Source organism: Epargyreus clarus, unplaced genomic scaffold (genome assembly GCF_041222505.1).
Source record: "Epargyreus clarus isolate Ecla_fem2 unplaced genomic scaffold, WU_Ecla_fem_2.2 ptg000007l, whole genome shotgun sequence".
In the NCBI taxonomy this organism is placed as follows: Eukaryota; Metazoa; Arthropoda; class Insecta; order Lepidoptera; family Hesperiidae; genus Epargyreus; species Epargyreus clarus.
In genome coordinates this window covers 8216191-8240172 of record NW_027332215.1, presented here as the reverse complement: position 1 = coordinate 8240172, position 23982 = coordinate 8216191, and the positions used below count along the sequence as shown (strand labels likewise).

General features: G+C 33.7%; 3 protein-coding genes across 4 annotated transcripts in view; 2 read left to right on the top strand and 1 right to left on the bottom strand.

Moving 5' to 3' along the window:
• Positions 1 to 1633: 1633 nt before the first annotated feature.
• Positions 1634 to 6039, top strand: LOC140743335 (uncharacterized). Of its 2 annotated transcripts, none has more exons than XM_073074505.1 (3): positions 1634 to 1963; positions 2179 to 2383; positions 3191 to 6039. In XM_073074505.1, the coding sequence occupies exons 1-3, from the start codon at positions 1878 to 1880 to the stop codon at positions 3449 to 3451; spliced, it is 552 nt and encodes a 183-aa protein (XP_072930606.1). In that variant the 5' UTR covers positions 1634 to 1877; the 3' UTR covers positions 3452 to 6039. The 2 variants fall into 2 exon arrangements, with proteins under 2 accessions (XP_072930606.1, XP_072930607.1); XM_073074506.1 differs by having other exon boundaries at positions 1883 to 2024.
• Positions 6040 to 6415: 376 nt separating this feature from the next.
• On the top strand, positions 6416 to 9990 carry LOC140743333 (uncharacterized). Its single transcript, XM_073074502.1, has 2 exons — positions 6416 to 7177; positions 7307 to 9990. Exons 1-2 carry the CDS (start codon positions 7081 to 7083, stop codon positions 9574 to 9576), a joined length of 2367 nt encoding a protein of 788 aa, XP_072930603.1. The 5' UTR covers positions 6416 to 7080; the 3' UTR covers positions 9577 to 9990.
• Positions 9991 to 10269: 279 nt separating this feature from the next.
• alpha-Man-Ib (alpha-Mannosidase class I b) overlaps positions 10270 to 23982 on the bottom strand; it is a 51962-nt gene continuing 38249 nt past the window's right edge. Inside the window, exons 10-12 of the mRNA XM_073074503.1 lie at positions 17332 to 17511; positions 16153 to 16293; positions 10270 to 15377 (exon numbers count right to left, since the gene is read on the bottom strand). Coding sequence (XP_072930604.1) covers positions 15162 to 15377; positions 16153 to 16293; positions 17332 to 17511 — 537 coding nt within the window. The 3' untranslated portion in view covers positions 10270 to 15161. The remainder of the gene's footprint in view (positions 15378 to 16152; positions 16294 to 17331; positions 17512 to 23982) is intronic.

Sequence of the window (23982 nt, the reverse complement as noted above, 5' to 3'; positions counted from 1 at the left end):
CGTTTTAAGAATCAAATCTATAATCTAATCTACAGGAGCTTCTTGATTCTTGAATACACAAAGTAACTAAATATAATGCGCGATTGTCAATAATTATCTACTTAATTTATGGACATAAGTAATCTTGAATTTAATTTATAACCATACTTACCGACTAGTTGTCTGTGATTAAGGTCCAGTTTCAAGAAGAAATTCATATGAAAATACTGTACAAACAGATTCGGTATATTGTTATTTTCAAGTATCACTCTAACTGGTAAACGGTGTACCTACCTATATTCTGATGCCTACCTACTTTTATTTGTTTAATGAAAAAAAGTGTCGTGCGCAATGACATTTTATACTATATATATTATACATCTATGGTCGTGCGTATATTAGTTCTACGATTTTAAATAAAAAGAAAGTAAATATATTAAATATGGAAAGAAAGTAACACCAACGACAGTGTTGTGAAAGATGATATTAGGAGGAAGCCACAAATGTGAGAGACTATATGAGTACCATGATAAAATTACCATAATTAAACAAATAGCTGTACTTACATAAATGTGTGTTGTAAATATGAATTAATTATGTGAATTGTTACAGCTAAATCATCGTGGCATCGATAGTGAAAAAGTCAGGTTCTGGTCCCGCTGCTAAAAGTGGGACCGGTACTCCACTTGGCAAAAGTAACAGGGGAAACACTGGCAGCACCGGTCCGAGTAAAGTTGCCAGTAAAATTCCCAGCAACCCAGTTCCAAAAAAAACTACAACCGGAACAGCGGGTACGTCTGCCAAAAGTTACGCCCCAGCCGCGAATACCACACCCAAAAGTGGGAAATCGTCGACATCTTTTGGCATTATCTGGCTTCCTTCGAGAAAACACAATAAGAAGAAGGAAACTGTTTACAATTCCCACCGAAATGAGCATTATAAGGACCGAGGACCATCCATGTATAATTTGTAAGTACTACTAAATCTATGGAATACTCAGTGCCACAGTGTACGAACCGTTTTAACAAAGTACATTAAGTTTTTTTCGTAGATTTTTCTCCAAATGGAGCCTTATATTAAGGTTCCCTGAAATGTGCTGTGCCAATACACACAAAAGAATACTTACATACTTGTTCAGTTATTTAAAATACCTGTTCAGGAACTAACTTTGAACTCTTTGACAATTAAATTATTAAGATGTTATATACTATTTTTCGCAAATTAACAAATCCACCAACTTTTCAAATAGAAATTGTTCGTCGGTCGTCCGACTAAATACTTTGTAACAATAGTCTTGTCGTCTGACCAGATTGTCTATGGATTTCATTATAGATAAAAAATATACTAAAATCCTACTTTTTTCTGTTTCATGCTTTAATCTTTAAAAAAAAATAATTTTGCAATGTTCATCAACTGACGCGGGAAATACGACCAAGCCAAGTTAAATTTTGTTGCACGACATTATATTTGAACATAAAAATTGATGAAATGAAGTTATATATATTTTTAAATATAATTGGGAATTTTACTTATATTTAATTCTAAATAAATCTAAAAACAGTCACCGAGCCTATACTATAAACAAAACATTAAATAATACAAAACAAAACGGAACGGTGCCCACATATACATGTTTGTTACATGTGAGTTTGAGATTGAGACATTGGAGAAACTAAAAAATCTGTGTCGATTAAAAGTTTTTGTCACTTTTTGTCGCGGTTTTTTGACATAAACTCTGTTTTAGTAATAGAGTTTTTGTTTATTTTACACTCAGCAAGCTAATAATCATTTTGTATCCTTAATTTTATCGCACAATATAGGTATTTAGTACGGTTACCATCGTAGATCAAAATAAAACTTTTTGATTAGTTCACGTCAATGTTTCATAGCAACCAAAAATGCAAGAGAATAACAACTTCCAAAAAATCATAAGCCAATGGCGTCGTTTGTCTGGAGAACAAGTAGAATCAACTGCATTAATAAGGTGAATCGTGTTATAGAGTAATCAAATTACAGTTGGTATTATAGTCCGGTTTGTTTTGTTTGTAGGTATAATTGTGCATTTGTTTGTGTGATACGTAGTGAAATATAATCTCGAGTTGAGCCTGGTGGTCTTATTGTTGTCACTTGTATTGTACGCCGTATTGCCGGTGGCGGTGTTAAAGACGCGAGCGTTTATTATTTATCTTATAATTTAAGCATGTCTGGCGACTCACAACATCAGCCGGAGAAGAAAGAGGAGGGTAGTGAAAGAGAGTTGCTAGTGCCTGAAGGGAGGAAGCTGCCTGTGGCTCTGGCTGGTGCCAGTGCAGCGGTTGATGCAGTGGAGCCTGCTGTTGTCTCTTTGCCGCCTGAAGAAAAGCAAGAACTCATAGACACTGACAAGAGTAAAGAAGAAAACAAGGTAATCTATACCTTTATAATACCTATTCTGAAAAATGGAGGAGGATCCTAAATTTATTTTTGTATACCTTTATAAAAAAATTTCAGTTACTCTGATGTCGTGTGTGTATGGTATAATACATTAAATATTGTTAAAATAAAAATGTGTTAATGACTGGTCAAATACGCCTTTAGTATGTAGTTCTTCAGATGTAATTTTTACTATGCAGACAGCACATTACTGTTTAAATCCAACAGAAAGAACATATAAAGATAATTTTGTATAAAACTAACGTTAGAGAGCATTCTTGGTTGATCAGTTCCATTGTGAGCTTTACACAGACAAAAAAACTACTGGAAAAAATACATTCCAGTTATATAAAAAATAATGCCCTCAGATGATAAATGAAACGCTACAAGTATGTCACAGTATCACTTTTCAGTACTTCACTGGATATTATGTTACAGTACAACAATGGCTTCATACTTATTAAGTTTCATTTGATATGATTGAATGAATGAATTGAACTAATATATAAGGGGTAAGTTAATCGATTTGTATGTGTGTAGAGGATGACTTGCACCCTTCTTTACGGGAAGTCTATTGCGCAAATGCCAAAAAGGGGGAGTTTCTGAAGGGGTATTATCATTGTTAACTCATTACTCTCTCACTAATAGATTGCTAAGTGTCCACTTGTGAAGTGAGTGTGAAGTGTGAAGTATTGTTAGACCACATTTATGACTGCCTTGTTGCTAGGCTAACTAGACTAGATTGTTGTATATGTTGTATATATAAATGTGTCTTATAATTGTTTATAATTATTTCCAGGATTCATCAGGTGATTCACCAAGCAATGATAAGAAGAACGATAGTGATTACTTAGAACACAATGAGACTGCAGACAAGTCCACTGAGTGCAAATGGGAGGAGAATGGTGAGAAAGGGGACAATGTGGACAGTGTGTACTTGAGGCCACCCCCGGCGCACAAGGCGAGGTCGAACGCTTCTACACCACCTGCAGAGGAAGAAGATTGTGGTATCAAATGCCTGTACTACACACTGCAGTGCTGCGACTGTGTGCTCATGTAATAATTTGCCATATTAACAGTTAAATATTTCATTTATGTAATTTTCAAGCAAGGAGAATCATTTTTTCAATAAGAAATTTTGAGTAAGGAGAATTTTTGTTCATAATAGAATATTTTGTTACACTTAAACATATTTTTATATGATATTCATTTCTTATATGAAAGTTGGTAACTTTTACTTTCATAAAAGGTGTTGATTTATATTTTTGTAAATTAAATTAAAAGTTTGATCTAACAAACAGATATAAGTTTCTTTTATATGAAGTACAGAATATCTGATTTAGTTTTGCTCATGAAATATTTGCATTTTTTTTCTCTGATAATTGAAATATAATATTATGATATTATGTAATCTTTATACCCTAACTGTATGCACTATTAAAAATTAGCCTTTATTACTAAGTATTATGATATTTAATTAGTGTAGTAGTTAAAAATCATAGGTGCCAAATGATCTGTATGTGTTACCGAGATGAGTTGATTGTATGAAAGAATGACAAATAATGAGTAGAATACTCAAAGTATGATTTAGATTTAAAATCTTTGATATCTTTGACAATCAATATTTTGTTGTATATGAAGTAACATATTGAGTTAAATAAAAATAAAAAATATTTTTGTTTGTAATGTCTGCAGTATTATTTTGGTACATAAATTTTTGGGCAGTGAATGCTTTCAAAAATATTTTTTTTACTACTTTTTGTAATGAGTACCTATGAAGTATTAGGTATTAATTTTTTACCTATTTCTTATCAAGTTTGTGTCAATTTTTTGTATTCTATTTGGAATTCTACCATGCCCACCTTGAAAAACATTCCATATCCATAATATTTATATCCGCTCATACATACTTTGTGTAATACATTGTAGCTTCTCAGTATAGATTCTCATATTTTGATCAATAACACTAATTAGGATTTTGTTATTACTATTATACATTTGTTTGTATGTAATATTGATATTATGTTTTATTATAAGGTTATATTAAGATATTGGACTTATAGTTATCATCTAGGAATTTGGTAGTATGCAGGTTCAGTGTAAGACGAAGCTAATGTAATCATGTAATATCTAAACATGTAACTTGATATTGTTAATATGTAAGGCAGCTATAAAATTATATGTAGATATACCAGCATATACATGCTACTGTGCCAGGTATGTGATATTAATGTAAACATTAAAGATTTACGAGTATATGGCTAATATAAACACTAATATATTTAAAACTTATGGATGTTGCACATGAGGTCGGTTTAGAAACATCGCCAATTCGGTAACTGTCAAATGATTGCACAATATGGGTTTCTTATACGTCTGGTGACTTGGCCATGACATCCTGATGAGATAGGAGCCGAATAAGTTGTGCCATTTATCTACCACGGTAGATAAATGGCACAACTTATACTGTGTACAACTTACTAGCATAGCAGAGAATACAGTGAGTCAAATATGGTAAAATCAAACCTCTGTAAATCATGTGGTCAATGTGCTCCAATAATAATTCCATTATTATGCATTTTCAACGGCTTCATGCCACTTTCACCTTTGATGAATATAGGTAAAAAATATTGGAAATTTACTAAAATATTTATATTTTTTATATCATTTACAATTCTTTATAGCATTTAATGGTAACTTTCTATAGAAATTGTTAGGATATTTTTCGAAATTTGTACCTTTATTTTGGTGAATAATTTGAGCCAACTGAAAGAAAACAATGTACTTATATAGGTAAAGGTAATTAAATTGTACGAAATTGAGAATATGGTAATTTTAATATTTACAATGCATACAATACCAGATCGAAGTGTCCCTTTTATGTTTACCTATTGTATTGAATTACTAACCTTTATTCTGTAATGATGCTTTATGTTTCTGTAGCTCATCTTTATATATGTTGCTAATATTTTTATTCCACTCTCAAGAAGAAAATCTCATGAGATTGTTATTAAAATCTTGTCTTGCCACTATCTGTAACAGGTCTTCCGAAATAATTTTACGTAAAATTCAAACAGATATTAATATGTTAAGAAGAATACATTAAAATATATCCTAAATTGATTTATTACTACTATAGACTCCATTAATTAATTATTTAGAGACAAGTCATTCAATGAATTTTAGTCAAAAATAACACAAGGCTCGTTATGACAATTCTATTTTCATTGTACACATTCCAGCCTTCACCTCGAATTTTGTGATAAGTATGGTATTTGTACCAAGTATTTTTAAGGGCCTAATGTTAGTAGTACTCATATGTATTAGAATAAACCTTAGCTCTTTAAATTATTCATATGACGAAAATTTAGTCTTTTAGAGTGGTGCTTTTTTCTATGCTTTGTCACGTTATATTTCTTGACAAGTCTCCGTTCTGCAGCTTCGTATGAAGTATATATTGCGGCCATATGTAAATCAAATACACTTTACAAGTTTCTAGTGAACACCAGACAAAAGGTTCTGTCGAAACACAAACCTTTCTCGTATATACTTCATTATGACAGCTGTATGGGACATAGATTCTTGTTTGTATTTTTCAACTACATTTTATACTCATCACTTAAAATAAAAATATATCAACATAAAAAATTGTCCTTATTTGCTCAGATTCTATAATATGTAATTTACATCGATGCACTAGGATAGGGAAGAATGAAATAAAACAATAATTTTAATGATAGATATATTTGATATATCCACATAAGAAAGAAGCTGTAGGAAAACAATTCTAATATGGACGAAATAATTGACAAGCGCAAAGATACTATGCTGCACTATTTAAAATATTAATGGTCTTCATAAATATTTTATTCATAATACTAAACAATACAAATATTGTAATTTAACTTAACCATATTGACTACCTCAAATTACAGGTAAAACTTTACAATAAAATACATCATAAATAAATTGGTTAAGTATTTCACATAGGTACATACAATGTCACATGCTTCGTAACATGTTCATAGTATATCGTCGTTGAAGTGACAATACCTCCTAACTAACATTTTTTAAGAAATCGACTTTTTTATTGCAATAGACTTAAAATTCTATTTAGCATGGCCTAGTTTTTTTTCTACCTGATATTTCGTTTTTAAATAGCAATTAAAACTCTGTGGAAATAGCTCCTATATGCTCAAGTAAATATTTACGTATTTTTTTTTTGGTAATATCTCCTATCTACTTGTTCAATCGACTACACTCTGCCGTGTTCGTCGATCTACTGACCGGCGGTAGCCGTTTCGCGGAATAACAGAGCGAGAGAGAGATGCTAAGAGCAAGTTTGAACTTGTTTTTATGGCACGGCGTTTTAGTAGTGCTCTGATGCTTCGCGAGATAATACACAAAAGTTATTTAAGTGGTGATTTCTTCATTAAAAGTGTTTTTAATGTGCAATTGGGATATTTAAAGGAATTGTTGAGGAATAGGTAAGTTGTTTAAGTATTTAAATACTGTTCGGCTTGGGTTTGATTTAGAAAAAGTGTTATTCATTTTTTTAAATTGCAGATAGAAGGTATTTCTTTACGAAGTTTCGTTAATCGAGTTAATAATCTTATTTAGGATAATATTATATTAACGGACTAGTATAAATAGTAATGAAATCTTTTACAGGTGTGTGCACCAACTTAAATGATGAAAAGGTATCAAGGTTATAGGGCTAGAAAGATGATTAGTCTCCTAAAATTAAATCCTGAAAATCGTCATGACCAAGAAAACTTGCTGACAGGTAAGTCATGATGGCAAAACTTCTATTGGTCATCTGCTTTCGAAAATAAAAATGTTTATGAATATTGTGGAAGTACGTTTTATTATTTTTAATATAATTGACCTATGCATTTGTTTAATTTTTTTTTAGTGGCTGATTCTACTGTCAAGAGGACTACACATAATGAAAACGCTTCAGAATTTATAGTGGCTGATTCTTCTGTCGTAACGCCTAGTAAAAATTCTTCAGAGTTTATATCTCTTAGTGAATATCCTAAATTGTTTATTCCGAAATCACTTTCTGTCTCAGATCTCACAAGTGATTCAATGTTAATGAAGGAAATACGAGCTTGCTCTGTACCCCCATCAATAAATTTTAATGTCACACCTTCAGAAAATTTACAAGTTGATATGGATAGTCAAGATAGATCCTCATCACATCTTCATCACAGTATATCAGATGCAAGAATAGAATCAGAAAGCCCATCTTTACTTATTAATTTACATTCAGTCACTCATTTTGATCCTCCAGTAACAGCCAATTTTTCAAATGAGAGTGATACTGATACGTTTCAGAGTTCTTCCTGCTCATACGCACCTTCGTCGTCATCAAATGACGAGGAGACTCACAACCAAATAGCTACAACATCAAGCGCTTCTCAAAATGTTTTCTACGGTGATGTTAATGAAGGCAGAAAACGTCGTAAAGTTAGAAATATGAATGAATGGAAAAAAAATAAGAATAAAAGACTGAGAATGGAAGGTAAGGAATATTTAGGATTCACTAAAGAAAGAGGAAGGAAAATGGAACATAATAAAACCCGGCCATGTAAACAAATAGGAGAAAGGTGCAAATCCAAATTCTGCGAAAAAAGCCAAAACAGACTATGCAATAAAATTACGGATGAGTGTAGACAGAAAATATTCAGTTACTTTTGGAATAACCTGAATTGGGATCAGAGAAAGATATACATTACAGGACTAATCAACCGCACGAACGTGTCTCGAAGAACTTCTGACGTTAGTTCAAGACGCAAAGGTACTTTGCATTATTTTCTCCCGCTGGACGCAGATTCCAATAATAAAGTACAGGTGTGTAGAAATATGTTTTTGAAAACTTTTTGCTTGGGGCCTTTCACCATCCAATCGTGGGTAAGGAAATCGGAACTTGGAATGCTACCATGTCAAGACATTCAAAATAGATTAACCATTCGAACTGCTAGGCGAGGAGCGGAAGAGAAAATGTCAAATCTTAATTATTTCTTCGATAACATACCTAAGTTGCCTTCGCATTATAGAAGAAAAGAGACAACAAAACTTTATTTGGAACCTACTTACAGGTCTATCACTGATTTGTACAATCAGTACAAAAAGTTCTGTATAGACACTGCAGTTACCGCTGTTTCTAGATTCACATTTGAAAAGTCCTTTAATGACAAGAACCTTTCCTTATATATCTTGAAAAAAGACATGTGCGACATTTGCTGCAGCCATGCAGTAGGAAACATTGACACAGCTGAATATACCGCACATATTAATAGAAAAAACCGAGCAAGACGTGAAAAGGACGAGGACAAAGCAAAAGCAGCCAGAGGGGAAATTATTCTGCTAACCATGGATCTTGAAGCTGTTAAAATGTGTCCTTATTTGACAGCTAGTGCATTGTATTTCAAAACTAAATTAACGACCCATAACTTTACTGTTTATAACTTGACTACCCACCACACAGTCTGTTACTGGTTTGTTGAAACGGCGGCTGATTTGACAGCGAGTACTTTCACAACGTTTATTATTGACTACTTAGAAAGGTTTTGTATTACTAGTGCTCTGCCGATTGTAATTTTTTCAGATGGATGCACGTATCAGAACAGGAATAATATTTTAAGTAATGCATTACTTAATTTGAGCATTAAGCATGGTGTCAGCATTGAACAAAAATTTTTAGAGCCTGGTCACACTCAAATGGAGTGCGACTCTGTCCATAGTGCCATTGAAAGGAAATTAAAAAACAGAGAGATCCATTTACCTAGTGACTACATTAGAGTCACTAGAGAAGCCCGCACTCATCCCTTTCCTTACGAAACAGTGGACGTCGATCATAGCTTTGTTAAAAATTATGCAGACCCCTCAACCTTTCGATACTCAAGTATTCGGCCAGGACGCAAAGTGGGTGATCCCACAGTAACTAATATTCGTGCTATCAAGTACTCCGCTGACGGAACAATCACAGTCAAATTGAATTTTGACGACGATTGGGTAAATTTGCCAGTAAGGTCAAAAAATAAAGACATTGCCACCTACTGCCAATTAAATACAGAACCACTTCCCATTTCGATTACGAAATATAACCATTTGCAAAGTTTAAAATCTGTGTTACCAGCGGATTGTCACAATTATTACGATACATTGCCTAAGATTTAAATTGGATTAATTTTTAAAATTTGTTTAAAAAGTAGCTAATTTAGTTGATTGTATTGCTGATTAATTATTTGTATTTTTAAATTTATAATTTAGAAAGTTGGTATAGCATTTAAAATTGATCTCACCATTGCATGTCATGTCTTATCATGGCATGTCATAATTTCTACCATTGATTGCCTAAGTCTTAAAATATTTTATTTTTGTTATTAAAATTTAATTTCTACCTAGTTTTGTTTAGTGAATTGTATTTTTTTAATTATAATAAAAGTTAAGTTTGAAATAACTTAAACGCGTTTGTATGGACGATTTGTAACTGGTGAAACCAGTCCTAAAATTCGTTGGTTATTGTGTTGATTATATTGTTGTTAATAACAATTCTCTTTCCTTAATTTTTTATTAAAGTTTTGATTTTTACAGTACAAATTTTATTTCTAGCAATAAATCCTAACTTCTTATTCCATAATGATTTTTCCCTATAATAAGATCAATACCTCCTAACTGACGGTTTTACAAGAATACATCATTTTATTTAAATTGCTGGTTATCAAAATAATACGTAATCCTGTAAACATTAAATTAAAAGTTATATGCAAATCCTGTAATCAAAACCTAAAAAGTGAATCGTTTTTTTCTTCTCCTGTAAAATAAGCATATCTACAGTTAGGAGGTATTGTCACTTCAACGACGATATTTAACATAGTATTATTTAACAACCAGATGACGCAATCTTAGGATGTGTTATCAGTTTTTCACACTCAAATTCACAAATTCTTTGTCGCAGTTTGACGTAATTAGAATCTTTTAATTTCCAAATGATACAATATTTTAGAATTACGTTAATGGTAATGCAATATGTATCAAACTTTGCGATTGTGTAAAGAATTGTGACCTAAATGGCTAAAATGAAATCACAAAATACGATTATGGTTGTAAATAATACACATATCAAAATTTTAAGGGTACATAAATTAATATAATTAAAACATCAAACCAAGTAACTTACTAAATATTATGCTTGGTTAAATGCAGAATAATATAATTATTCAAATTCTCATAAAGCCTAATAAAATATAAATTGTTTAGTACCTTAGGTCATTATTATCTTAATTTTGACACCCAATGACATTTGTGACGAATTTACGTATAATTAAAAAAAATAACATTTGTAACATTTTTGAGTATTTACAATTAAATAAAAAATACCATTGTTAAGAAACTTTATCTTCTTTAACAGATTTGACGTGCCGTGTTGTGCCGGTACATTACACAAGCTAAGTCAGTCAAATATATGTAATTGTGTTTAAAATTTTGGTTTAGGAGGCTTATAGTAAGAATATATTTAGGTTTCGTCTGTTAGTCGAAATTCGAGCATTAATAATAATCATTATAGAAAAAATAATAATAAAACCAAACGATAGTCATTAAAAAGTATTGGTTAACAACAAGAGGCAAAAGCTTTCCTAACTGTTCTGACTTAACTTATTTATGTAGTAAAAATATGATAATAGGACAAGATTGAAATAGTACAAAAGGCTACAGTACAAAACTTAGATTAGACCCGACGGTTAGCAAAATATGGGTGTACTAGTTATATGACAGCGCGTGTTCATTTAGATAACTTTAAAATATTTGTGTAGTTAGCCATTAATTTCTAATAATATGATTGTCATATCTTACTTCAAAGATGTTTCAGACCATACAAAACAAAAATCCTAACTCGAAATTATCATACACACACCCGGCATTTCTTACAGCTACACTACATTATTATTTTGCGTCTATTTATTTTTTGCTTATAGAATAACACGATTAATTAAATAGTAATTTGAGACTTTGAAAGTATTTTTTATTTTTCTGCAATATATGAACTTAGAAGAGACTTATTAAAATATAATTTGATCGAATATTTTTACGATCATTAAAATCCAATTATTTAATTCACGTATATTTTCAACCAAAACTAGTTTCTTGGTAACTTGTTAGGTATAAAATCAATGAAATTAATCCCTTATGTACAAATAAAATGACTACATACACAAAGAATCCATCACTAATACCAACAAAAGTCAAATGTGCTAACTAAATATAAAAATAATCAATATTTGGCATATCTGTTACCAGAAAATCTGATTTTAGATCAAAGTACTTTTGTGACTAGTTCAGTCAAAATGTATTAGTACATTTTTTTGTACTTGTAATGAAATGATTTCTTCCTGAAAAGAGAATATGATCTAACCCGTTCTACACAAAAGTAAAAAATAGGTTAGATTAGTTCTTTGTTTATTCTCAGATTGTTTACACAGCCTAAGCTAAAACTTGGCTGAAGTATTTTTACTTAATGTGGTTCCAGTTTTTAATTAAATAAATTAGCATTATAGCATAGAAATAAATTAAATTTGACCTAAAATCGGGTTTCGCTGGTAACATATCTATCATTGTTATTTTATTAGTACACTTATCTACGAGACTACATTAATATCAATAGACACTTATATCCCAAAAATGGGCGCTTACGATTAAGGTTACATTCCCGATTTTTCCACCCCGCGAATTACTAAATGTAAAACTTTGATCCAAACGTTAATTCCAATTACTTTTATAGTATTCAGTCCAGAGGTTTATATAAATCTCTAAATGACTTACTTATAAACATTTTTTTGGTTAAATTTTTTAAATATCTTTGTGTTGATTATGACACGGCTTGACCCTTATGGGTACTACATAAGATATTGATCATGTTCCACTAGATGAAAAAATAGTTACTTCTTTTTATGGTTGACCCTAACGATAATACCGACGGGCTACCGGATGGAAAGTAATCACCATCGCCTATGGACATAAGCATCTCCAAAGGAGTCGCCAATGCGTCATTCCTCAGTCGTCAGTTACCTAAACTTCAAGTGATCGTCAGAAAACCAACCAATGCATGAGCATTTTCTTCATTTAGTGGAATACATCTGTCTCATTATGTGTATTTTTATTCATACATTTTATTCAAATCGAGTATTATGATATAAATATCTTATACACGCAGATTTTAAATCGTGACCTTATCATTCTTCCAAGACCTTTTGCAATTTTGAGACGGGATCTTACATACTAATTCGAAATACCGATAATGTAGATCAGTATTCCGAATGTTAATACTAACACCAAGAAATTCAAAAAACACCTATATATTGGTGACAGTGTCGTAGCTACGATCCGTAATGGTGCGATTAAGTTTCGATGTTGCATCCTAAACTTAAGATACTTAGGTATTTAAGTGTTTTAGGCGCTACCACAATCAAGTTAGTATAAGCTCGTGATTTAATTTTGTGTAAGCACCTTATTTCTTTAGACCCTTAGGGGCCCGAGTGGCCCTTAGGGTACGCAACACTATGCCAGCCCCTAGCTACGACGCTGAGTGCTTTAAAAATTCGGCTAGTGCCTATAATACTTTGTTATACCTGCAAACTATCTCTATTTCCGTCGGAAGCGGGTAGGAAAATTATGGGCGAAGCATCAACAGTTGTCTCTTTGTGACATTCAGCCGGGGCATATTGCAAATGCACACAAAACATTGTGTGGAATGGAACAGCTAGTAGATTAAGTCCTTCTTAAACTATTGTAGCTGAAGCAAGGTGTTCCGTCTACTAGTGACACCAAGACTAGTGAACCGTAAAGATATTTTATATTAAGAATGTTTTCAAATCGGCAGTCACATCGGACAGCACGAAGGCATCTTTAAAGATGTTTTCTGTGTAATTACAATGTTTTAGACCCCTCACATTCATTTAAATAACAATCAGTCGTGTTCTATAGACTTCCGTTGACACTCCTAAAATTTTAACTAAATGAACCAGTAAAAATCAATTTACACTAAAAACTATTTCAAAAAAGGGATTGTGCTAAAACAATACTAAATCTTAAAATCTATAATTGAACTAAACACCTCTAGACATAAACGCTTAATACCAGATTTTTTTATGTTTTTATCTGTTGCCCTTTGAGCATTAAACTATCATGGTAGAAAGGGAAATAATATTAGGTGTTTATGATACGAGAGGTTATGAATTAAATAAATACAATTCCACTAAATCAACTCTAAGTTTCCATTTGCACGTTAATGTAAGAACACAGTTATAAAAATATCTTAAACATAATAGTACAACAAATTCATACCACAGATTGGATAAGAGCGGGGTTAGACAAATAAAGTATAGCTGCTTCCCTTTAGTAGTGACGGTAATACATCAGACCTTAACTAAAGTGTCCATCTCAATTTTCACACCCACTAATTGTTCATACGTAGCCATAACAAATACTCCGTCCTACAAATTCCCAATACGCTACAGATCACAGATAGATAGCTTGTTTCGTAGTTGGAAGTTGTGATTGATCTTGTGATAGAACTTTGGAATCATCCACGGTCACACAAATAGTTTCCCTCCATCGAATATGCTTATCAGAATATGTGTGTGAACTGGATTCTATTATCGTGCAATTTTATGCGAGCTGAAATACGCCTCCTGTATGCAATTTTTATCCCGATCCGTCAAATATTATTTAAATTTCAGCTGTAGCACCTTCTTGTGGCTTTACAACGAAACTGCTCGCACCTTTTCAATCAAAAACATTCTGGCTTGGATAATAGATGTATATCTTTTATTAAATTGTGTAACATCATAATATGTGGAGATCCCTTACAATTGCACTAGTGCTTCGTCCCACGACAAGATCAGGCCTTTCTCATTTGATTATATACCTATGCATTCCTTACAATCACTTTTCTAACTGTTTTATTTGTCCCGTACCGTTGTGCGACATTGGAGAACTTTTTATACAAACTCTTTCGTTCGTGTTTTCATTCTTGTGATTAACGCATATCTTTTCTGACACGAACGTACGAATATTAATTATATAAGTAATGGTTTTTAAGATGACTATAAATAAGCGAAGTATCCGATTAGTTGTTATGCAAGACCGGTATGATGTTTATGTTGTCGAAGAAAAAACATCCAAATTAGATAGTAGCCAAACATTCTGTTGGAAACTTTCCGTTCATATTCTGTTACGTAGGTTTGGCGTTCATGGCCTCTTGTTCATAACGGACGACGTATCTAAACCATTACTGTCCCATGGCCACAGTTCCTCTGGAAAAAGGAATTATGTATTTCACAGGCCTAAGGAGGATAGCTAGACGTTATTAAACGTCTCTAGCATCCTTGTACAAACCCCTAAAAGAATTTCCAATGCCCAAGAAGGTTACGTGGTTATATAGAGCGACCAGCAAAGAATTATGTTCGTATACTCGAAAACGTCCGAACAAAACATGGTGGACTAATATCATATTGTTAGTTTTCAAATTTATAATGCAAGTTTCTACGGATGTGAGCAACGGTAGAGTTGCTGAGCTGACAACAAGACTTAGTGCTAGACGATAGCATTTTTTCTTCATCGTAAACTTTCCAGGTATAAAATACGAAACACATCCATTCGCTAGTAGATCAACAACGAGGGACAAATTTACAGTTCACCGTACCGCGGCGCGTCGACTGGGATTATTCATCCTGCAGTTCTGGCGGCGCCGTGCTCAGAATGAGCTAGTTCTTATGAATAGGTAGCGGATGGGCCTCGGAGTTGATCACGTACTTGTTCAGGTCGATGAGGTAGCGATCATCGCTGAACAGCAGGTACAGATACTTGAGGGTCTCGGAGAGGAAAAAGGATTCCATCATGTCGCGGTTGCCGGGCTTGTCCGACTTCACGTTCGCCACCGACGTGTAGCCGTTCTCCACGCGCGCGTACTTCTCGATCGCCTGAAAGTTGTTGTGTACAATGATTAAGATAATGATATTACTGTACACCGGCAGGACACCGGTCTCCTTTCATAATGAGAAGGATTAGGCCATAGTCCACCGCGCTGGTCAAGTGCGTATTGGTAGACTTCACATGCCTTTGAGATTGTTTTTTATAAATCTCTCAGGTATGCAGGTTTCTTCACGATGTTTTCCTTCACCGTTTAGCAAGTGATAATTTATTTCTGATACGCACATAACTTTGAAAAACAGAGGTTGGATTTGAACCTCGGACCCCTTGATCGATAGGCCGAGTTTCTTAACTACTAGGCTATCACTGCCTAGATTAGGTCAGGTTACCAAATATTCGATATATGGAAATTAGAATCAATTATTGTCAAATTTGACAGTTTTTAGTATGTGGAAATTGTCAAATGTTGAATTTCGGTAGACAGAATATTGGACAGATTGTATAAATAACGGGCGTTTGTTGAGGTATATAAAATTGTTATAGCATTTAATTGTAATATCGATTAGTAGGTGAGGTTAGTAGGTGCGATAAATCCATTACTTAACTTTCGTCGTGTTAATTAAGGCTTATTAAAAAAAAATGCGGACCAAATATAGCCTTTTTCGCCCGCTTTTGGTCATGAGAAATTCAGTTTTTTCCGCCGTATTTTTGGGATGACTATAGTATAATTGATAAAAAAATTGGCGATATACGAAACAAATTTGAGAAGCTCTGCTCTAACCTAACCAAACCCAACCTATAATAATAATACGAGGTATTACACACCTGGAACACCTGCCAGCCCCACTCTTGGTACGTCGTGTTGCCCGTAATCTGGTACATGTACCACAGACTCTCTACGAATTCGGGACGAAGCAGGTTATGGGCGTCGGCGGTCTTCACGTACATATCTTCAGTAGCACCCGCCTGAAAGTCACAATTAATATTGACTTACACTTCATTTTAACACTGTTTCAAAACAAATTAAATCATTTTTTAATTCAAAATAGGTTCTTTACAGAGCACTTTTTGAATGCCTATACAACTACCAACTGTTGTGATATGAAAAGAGAATACGTATTTTTATACGTGCATTATTGTAGTTTTGATTTTTATTATTTATTTATTTGACATTTGTGTTTTACACTAATCTTCTTCACATAAATGTATTGCCCAGACAAGAATCGTATCCAAATTGCGTGCTAATTCATAATACTTAATTATAAACAGGTAGGTCCATATACATAACTAACACAGACAATTTTATAAAGAAAATGAATTCCAGTAAATTTATAAGTTCATATCACAAAACAATAATTATTTGCTTATTTATCTACTCGCAGTTGTCTATTTAGTTTAAACTCTGACGTAATATAAGTTGAAGAGTTCAGTCTGAGTTTCTAAACAATATTCACGTTATGATTCAGAAACTTTATGAACTATAAATTAATGCTATTACTTTTTCACTTATCACTGTTTGAACCGTATACATAATATTATGATTATATAAAATAAATTATTGCTGTAGTGATACATATACAATGAGTAAGACATGACGATCTTATAATATTAAATAACCGAAATTATTCGATTAATTCGACGGGTCCTACGTAAACTGGTGCAAGTGCGTTTTCACAACTTTACAGTAGAGCGATTTGAATGTTCTAATGCGTGTAACTTTAACATTATTCAACGTACATAGTTAAAATTTTAAAATAATTATAATTAATCTAATTGATTTTTGGAAAATATTTTTTCAGGATATTAAAGAATGGGTTATTTAAGTACGAATGATGCAATAAAAACGGTTTTGACATTTTGCTACTTGTATCAGTATACGTAGGACCCGTCGAATTGTTCTCCCTTTCTTCTAATAAAAATAAAACCGGTGTTTGGTTAAAAAAAAAATTTGTGAGTATTTTTTTACAATTATTATACACGAAAGTCACACATGCGTATGCTCACCATATTGAAATGAGTGATCTCCGGGGCCAGGAACGTAATCTGTTTCGCGTATGTAAGGTAGCACGTGTATAGGAGTTCTTCGGCCAAGGTCATGTGCCAGTCGGGGAGTCCGTTAGCGTGCCCGAGCGCCAGCGTGCCGGGGAGGAAGCAAGTCAGGTGGTCCATCTTCGGCGTGAACGACTGTAAACCACGAGTTGCGTATTAACTATTAACGCCTGTTAAAAAAATCTTAGATTTGTCAGTTATCGCCTAGGTGTCAAATTTAAGACTTGGCAGAAATAGGTTAATATTTTTTTATTAAAAGTAAGCGATCATTATCAACAATAACCACCTATTTCTGCTTAATGTTATACAATGTATCTATGTGATACAAAAGTGTCTTATGGAACGTGAAAATGACATAGCCTGCCAGTTTGGTTTGGATTCCAGTCTACCAGTGAACTCCACTCCTGGAGAAATATCATTCAACAACTTTCAAGTACATAGACCATTTCCACACGATATTTTTCCTTTACAATTAAAGGTTAAGTAAAGTGGTTAGTGTTTCCTAAAATGCCTATAACGTGTTATAATCAGAATCCGCACTTACAAAACCAAATTTTGAAATATAAAGTTATCACTGGTTCAAGTACCTACAAAGATAACAAAATACACAAACAGTATTTGTAGCTACAAGGTTTATAGGAAAACATTTCAATTGTAAGCGTACACAACACAACAATATCAACAAACATTTGTACAATATCACAAACACAATTGAATCAAACGGATCTAGTTCTCATCTAGATCCGTTTGATACTGCTCTCGCATATAATACGCTTTCAACGAACAAACGAATATGAAATTTAACCACTTCAAAGTAACATTGCCGGATAGATATGAAATGATGAATACAAAAGAAACGAAGATACAAAAGTATATAAAGGATAAATACAAAACATAGATCAAAACAGGATCAAAAATGAAATATCTACTTTTTTTTTAACAAAAACAAAATTTCTATCTCTCTTTTCTTTTCAAAAAGATGTGTCTAATTTTTAGCTTGAACCCATTGGTATTTAAATTCTTGTCAATGTCATGTTTGAAAACTCATGAAATTTTGAATAAAAGGAATTGCGTCGTTATCGCCTGCTAGTTATTAGGTATAAACTGACGAAGGTCGTGGTAGCTTGCGAGCTATTCTAAATTTGGAAATCGTGGTCGCGAGTCAATTGTTCTTAATTTAACAACGGAACCTAAAGTGATTGTCCAGACCAGCAGTAGCTGTGGCACCCCACAGCCCACAATTTGACCTTCCTAGAACCTCTTCTTGCGGCACGCATACCTTCCGAAATCTACTTTCTCATCATCGAGTGACATTAAATTTGAGAGCACATTTCGAGACGACTGTTTTTCTACCTTGACGAACTTGTTGGAATGCGGCCTGCTATTACATCGTGTGACTACTATGTCGCCGATGTTTCCAAAAAGGTTGTGGCCCGTATGACAAATTTCAAACTGTTGGGAATAGGATTTTGTGAATATGCCCATAAGTCACAACTCAAATAGAAAACCTCATAGGACCTCCAAAGCTTAGAAGCGCGCATATAGTTAAGACCATCCGTCAATCATCGAACTTCTGAACGGGCACGATGTTGTCTAACTTTACAAACTGCCTAAAACTGCACAATCCGTGGGGCTTCACGATTGCATGACAACTACTCTCATTGGAACTACATATATCTATTCGCTCCGTAATTTGAATTAGAATGTGCCGCAATCCCGGGATATACGCTATTAATTAATCCACTTTAAGTCTCACTCTAAAACATAATGTGATATTTGATTGTTGTGTTATTTCATCGCATGGGCTCAGAACTTGGTTCTGATTTAGATTTTGGAACGCCTATTCGAAAATTCTGTTTTCGATTATTTTACCGCCTCGGCGAACATTTGCGTTCAAAACTAGCTGATTAGCTAGCTGCACTCGGGGATATATTATGATCAACCTGAACTCAGCTCTCGGAATTAGAAGAATTTAGACCACAGTGTATCAACCTTTCACGTTTTTTTTAATTAATAGAAGTAGCAAGCGGATAAATGCTAACTGCAGTCCACGGCCTTCTATACCCAACCTGAGATAAGAGGAGGCCTAATTGAAGCCGGTAGATGCTATATTACTACCCCTGAGGACAAGTTTGAACGTGTGGGATAAGTATGTGTTCCTTACCACACCCCTTAAACTGCTGTCGGTGATGACTTCGGAGTCGAACCACAAAGGGCTCTGCTACCGCAATCAAGTTCGGATTGGTGGATTTCACATACTTTCGAGAATATTTTTATAACACCTTAAGCAGGTATGTAAATACCCTCGCTATGTTTTCCTTTTAACGTTTAATTACATGAGCATGATAATTTTTAGTGATCCTAAAAATAATGAGTAATGCAATAGTCAACGTGGAGACGTAATAGATACCCATTAAAGTTCCCAGTGGATTATTGCGAGTTTCCTGCAGAAAGGTGATATCTTTCCCAGTCATGACGAACTAAGTGTAATCTTATTTTAAAGTTGCCATCGAAGTCAATCTAACAAGTAAAAACCTAGTTAACCAACTTCACAGGCCCTTTCACAATTCTTGACCAATACAGATACAGTTCTGCCGGCATAGCTCTGCAGCTTCTGTAGATCATAAATAACTTATCAAATCGATGTCGGGTAAGGTCATGAGTTAGATAGGCGATCGCTAGTGGCTAAATTTAAATCACCCTTCATTGTTTTAGCGCATTGTGGTCAAAGTTTGCCAGATTTACGGGTAAAGAGGCAATGGTGAAATTCGGGGCTGAATCCGCACGACAATTACCACCTTAAATTACCAAATTACCTCATAGATAAGTGCTCAAACGCGTCGCTCCCACCATTGTAATGATACTTAAAAATATGGGGCGTGCATATCATCAGACGATTTTTATAAATTGTCTAAGTTCCTGTAAACAACCACCACCGCTGTCGCTAATAATTAACTCATTAACGCTCGGTTTTACAACTCTATACATTTTTGCATGCAAGCGCGGCCCATGTCAAATATGTCGACAAGCACAACAAAAGAATCTATGAATTTCGTTCTTGAAATATTCGCGTATTTTCACACGGCGCTTTTTTGTCTAGGCGAAGGATTGTTCTCTGAACAGTCTGTTTTAGAAAATACGTTCCTAAAATCCAGACTGTTCACAGAATAATCCTTCGCCTAGACAAAAAAGCGCTGTGTGAAACTACGCATTAGGTCACATAATGCGACGCTTTTCAATAGAATTCGAATGCATTCAACACAGAGATGAAAGCGCGGTCCGACGGAATTCTACCTCTAATCTCCACATAGGTGCGAGATTTACACGTATGAAAGGATGTATTCATTTTTATTCAGTATTGTAGGATGTTAACAATAGATTTTCTATTTGAAAATGTAGATACTCTATTTCGAAAATATATTTCCGCACCGTAACAATGGCGATTGAACGTAAATATTTCAATACAAAGTGTGAACTATTCAAAAAGCTTTAATACAAAACCTACTTACCAGCGCGTCATAGGGTGGCTGAGGGCAGCAAGCAAAAGAGAAAAATAAATATGTAATGTGATAAAATAGCTAACCATACCCTTAATAGCATTAATACTAAGTACAAAACACTACTATGTAAAATTAAAATCGCACAAGCAAAAAGGCGAGCTATTTTGTACATATGGTTAATACAACTTAATAAAGAACCAAGTACAACATATATAAGTATAAGTGTAACCTACTCCTATTAACTTAAGTATTTTAGTCGGTATTATAAACTGGGTATGTACCTTCAATAATAACTTAATTTATTAATTATGGCCGACTGTCGATATAGCATTGGGCAGGCGGACAGCCTCTGGCTGACGACCTTACTACCTAAGAGATCATTGAAAATGAATATGCATATCATTATTATCAACTTTAATTATACGAATGTATTGGTGAAAAAATGTCGTCAAGAAGAGAAAATCCATTCGACTTTCGACTCAGATTGACCCTTGTATTACCCATATTTCGGTATTTTAAAATTAAAAAAAAATACATCTAAATTTATTAATTTAATACCTATTGGTAATAATAATTAGGTACCTACTCCATTACAGTAAATGACCGGTCCACAAATCAAAAAGACATGTTTGATATTCTAATAAACATTGTTATACACAATATAGGATACGAACACAGAATAACAGTATAACACGCGATACGATCGACATTAATTAAACATTTATTCTTTGCTTGATTCAGAACTGCTTTGATGCAAAATGGATGCAAATATTAACCCACTCCTAAATTTTAAAACAAAGTAAATTACGCTACCCAATGTAAAGAGTACGGAAATGAACGTGGCTCTAAATGGTAAGACTTTGCAATCTGTAAATGAATCTATTTTCTTGGAGATAAACATTGACTCAAAGCTTCAGTCGGATCATATCTCTGTTTAGTCCAACAGACTCAGAACTGCAGCTTTTGCTGTCAGAAGAATAAGACAGTTAACGGACATCCCCACAGTCCGGCTCGTCTATTTCAGTTATTTCATTTTACTGCCGAGATGGCCGCTATCTTTATTTTACAAAAAGAGCAATCAGGGCAATATAAAGATTATGTAAAGTAGGTAAATCTTTCATTGAAAACTGTATTCGGTACAACATACCCGACAACATCTCGAAACTCACAGAAAAAGTTTAAACATGTTGTTAAACAAACGCTATGTAAAAGGTGTATAATAAACTAAGCGATAATTTGACAAACAAAACGGTTTGGTCTGAGGTTCCCTTTACCATTCATTAGGTCAAGTTAATTTTTGATGACAACATAATTTTTCAAAAAGATGTGTGTTATGTAGTTTCTTTCGCCGCTTCTTTTCCATAACGAAACAACTTGCGAAGTGCTTTACTTTCAAAATGAGTTCAGTGAAGACTTTGAGTAAAATATTTTGGATTGGAGTTTGATTTAATTGATAGGTATATCGTTCATGTGATTACTACTATGTAATTGCAATTAACGTAATTGTGCTATAAACTTTCCTGTAATATTAAATATAGTCTTTGTATGACTGCGCGGTGTGGTAATTATTTCACTACATAATCTTACCGTGCCTACGACTTATCCCGTTTAAGCTTGATAAAAATAAATCAATTATTTATGTAAACGCATCAACTTCCATAAATTATTCATTTGTGGGCACAATAGCATCCCACCCGTCGCAACGGGGTAAACATAGAACTTCTAACTAGGGTAGTCTAACTTTTCAGAGACCACACGTCCGGGGTAATGGCGACTATTCATGTCAAACTTCACAAAATCAAAGCGGCATCGTTATAACTTCCGAACCGTTTGATATCTAAGTAAATTTAGTACCAATCTGTGTACCTACCTCGGTAAATTGGTGCCGATCGTATTGGTATTGATTTAACGCCTATCACCTTTATATATAAAAATTGTTATTTACGAGTAAGTATGTATGAGATCGTTAAAACTTCGACGCTGTCTAATCCATCACCGTGAAACTTGGAATATTAAATATTTACGGAGGCACTTCATTGAAGGCATTCATTGAATTAACTGGCCATATTACAACCACTTCACTCAATGGGGTGTTTTTAATATGATTGAAGTAGCATTCAGTCCACCGGATGGTAAGTAAACAACTGCAATTAATTCCATATAGAAAATAGGTTCTACATGAAGCCAATCACATCACAATCAATCCGATGCGTGGCCACTCCTCAGGCAGGTACTGTACATTAGGCATGCGTAATTCAGCCGACATCCACATTCCATACCCTTTCACCAATAGGCAAGAACTGCTTCACCTCTACTTATCCTACCACCTTAAGTAAATTTAATGAGTTAAGTAAGTACAGTCCACGTGACCGAAGTCTTAAGCGGAAGCTAGTAACATAATATAACTTGACAACGGGTCTCGTCGTGTAATTCAGTACCATTCAGTTGAAAAGGCATGAATTCTATTTATAAACAGACACTTACCTTTCTAGTTATCCAACAGTAAAGGTACTTATTAAATTTTTGTAACAAGCTAATCGGTAAGGTGTAGGTAATAGCCTCGCGATATACATGTAACTCCCGAGATTCGAAAACAAATGTTAAAGTAACACCTCCGATTTCTCGAAATTAATCATTATCGTGACGATAAAAGAAGGAAATCTAGCAATCTAGCCTTTCTTTAATTATTAATAATTAACAATCTATCCAATGTTTTGCCTACCTAAGATCGAAATTTGATAATTTCTGCCTATTAGGAATTGTTAAATTTCGATCATTGGGCGTTAAACTCCTATATTTCAATCTTTAGTGTGAATCTTTAATAAACTTAAAAACAAATACAAATTCTGCGTAATTTCAGTGTTGGGTGAAGTGGATATCGAATGAAAAATATTAAATCAAAAGCAAAGAAACATTGGATAAAATGCGCTTTCAATATATCCTAAGACTGAAACGAACAGCTCACCTGTGAGTCGCCGACAGGATTAATGTTTAACGTGTGGAGATCAAAGAGTAGCCACTTCTGAGGGTTCTCATATATAGGCAGACTTCTATGAAGTTGTATCGAAATAAAACGGATGAAGGTAGAGCGCATCGCCTACACGCC

What these genes read in the sequence shown, in the direction of transcription:
- LOC140743335 (XM_073074505.1), top strand. Translation starts at nt 1,878, where the DNA reads ATGCAAGAGAATAACAACTTCCAAAAAATCATAAGCCAATGGCGTCGT. An exon ending in GAATCAACTGCATTAATAAG is followed by an intron (nt 1,964 to 2,178) that starts GTGAATCGTGTT and finishes TTATAATTTAAG; the next exon opens with CATGTCTGGCGACTCACAAC. An exon ending in AGAGTAAAGAAGAAAACAAG is followed by an intron (nt 2,384 to 3,190) that starts GTAATCTATACC and finishes AATTATTTCCAG; the next exon opens with GATTCATCAGGTGATTCACC.
- LOC140743333 (XM_073074502.1), top strand. Translation starts at nt 7,081, where the DNA reads ATGATGAAAAGGTATCAAGGTTATAGGGCTAGAAAGATGATTAGTCTC. An exon ending in CCAAGAAAACTTGCTGACAG is followed by an intron (nt 7,178 to 7,306) that starts GTAAGTCATGAT and finishes ATTTTTTTTTAG; the next exon opens with TGGCTGATTCTACTGTCAAG.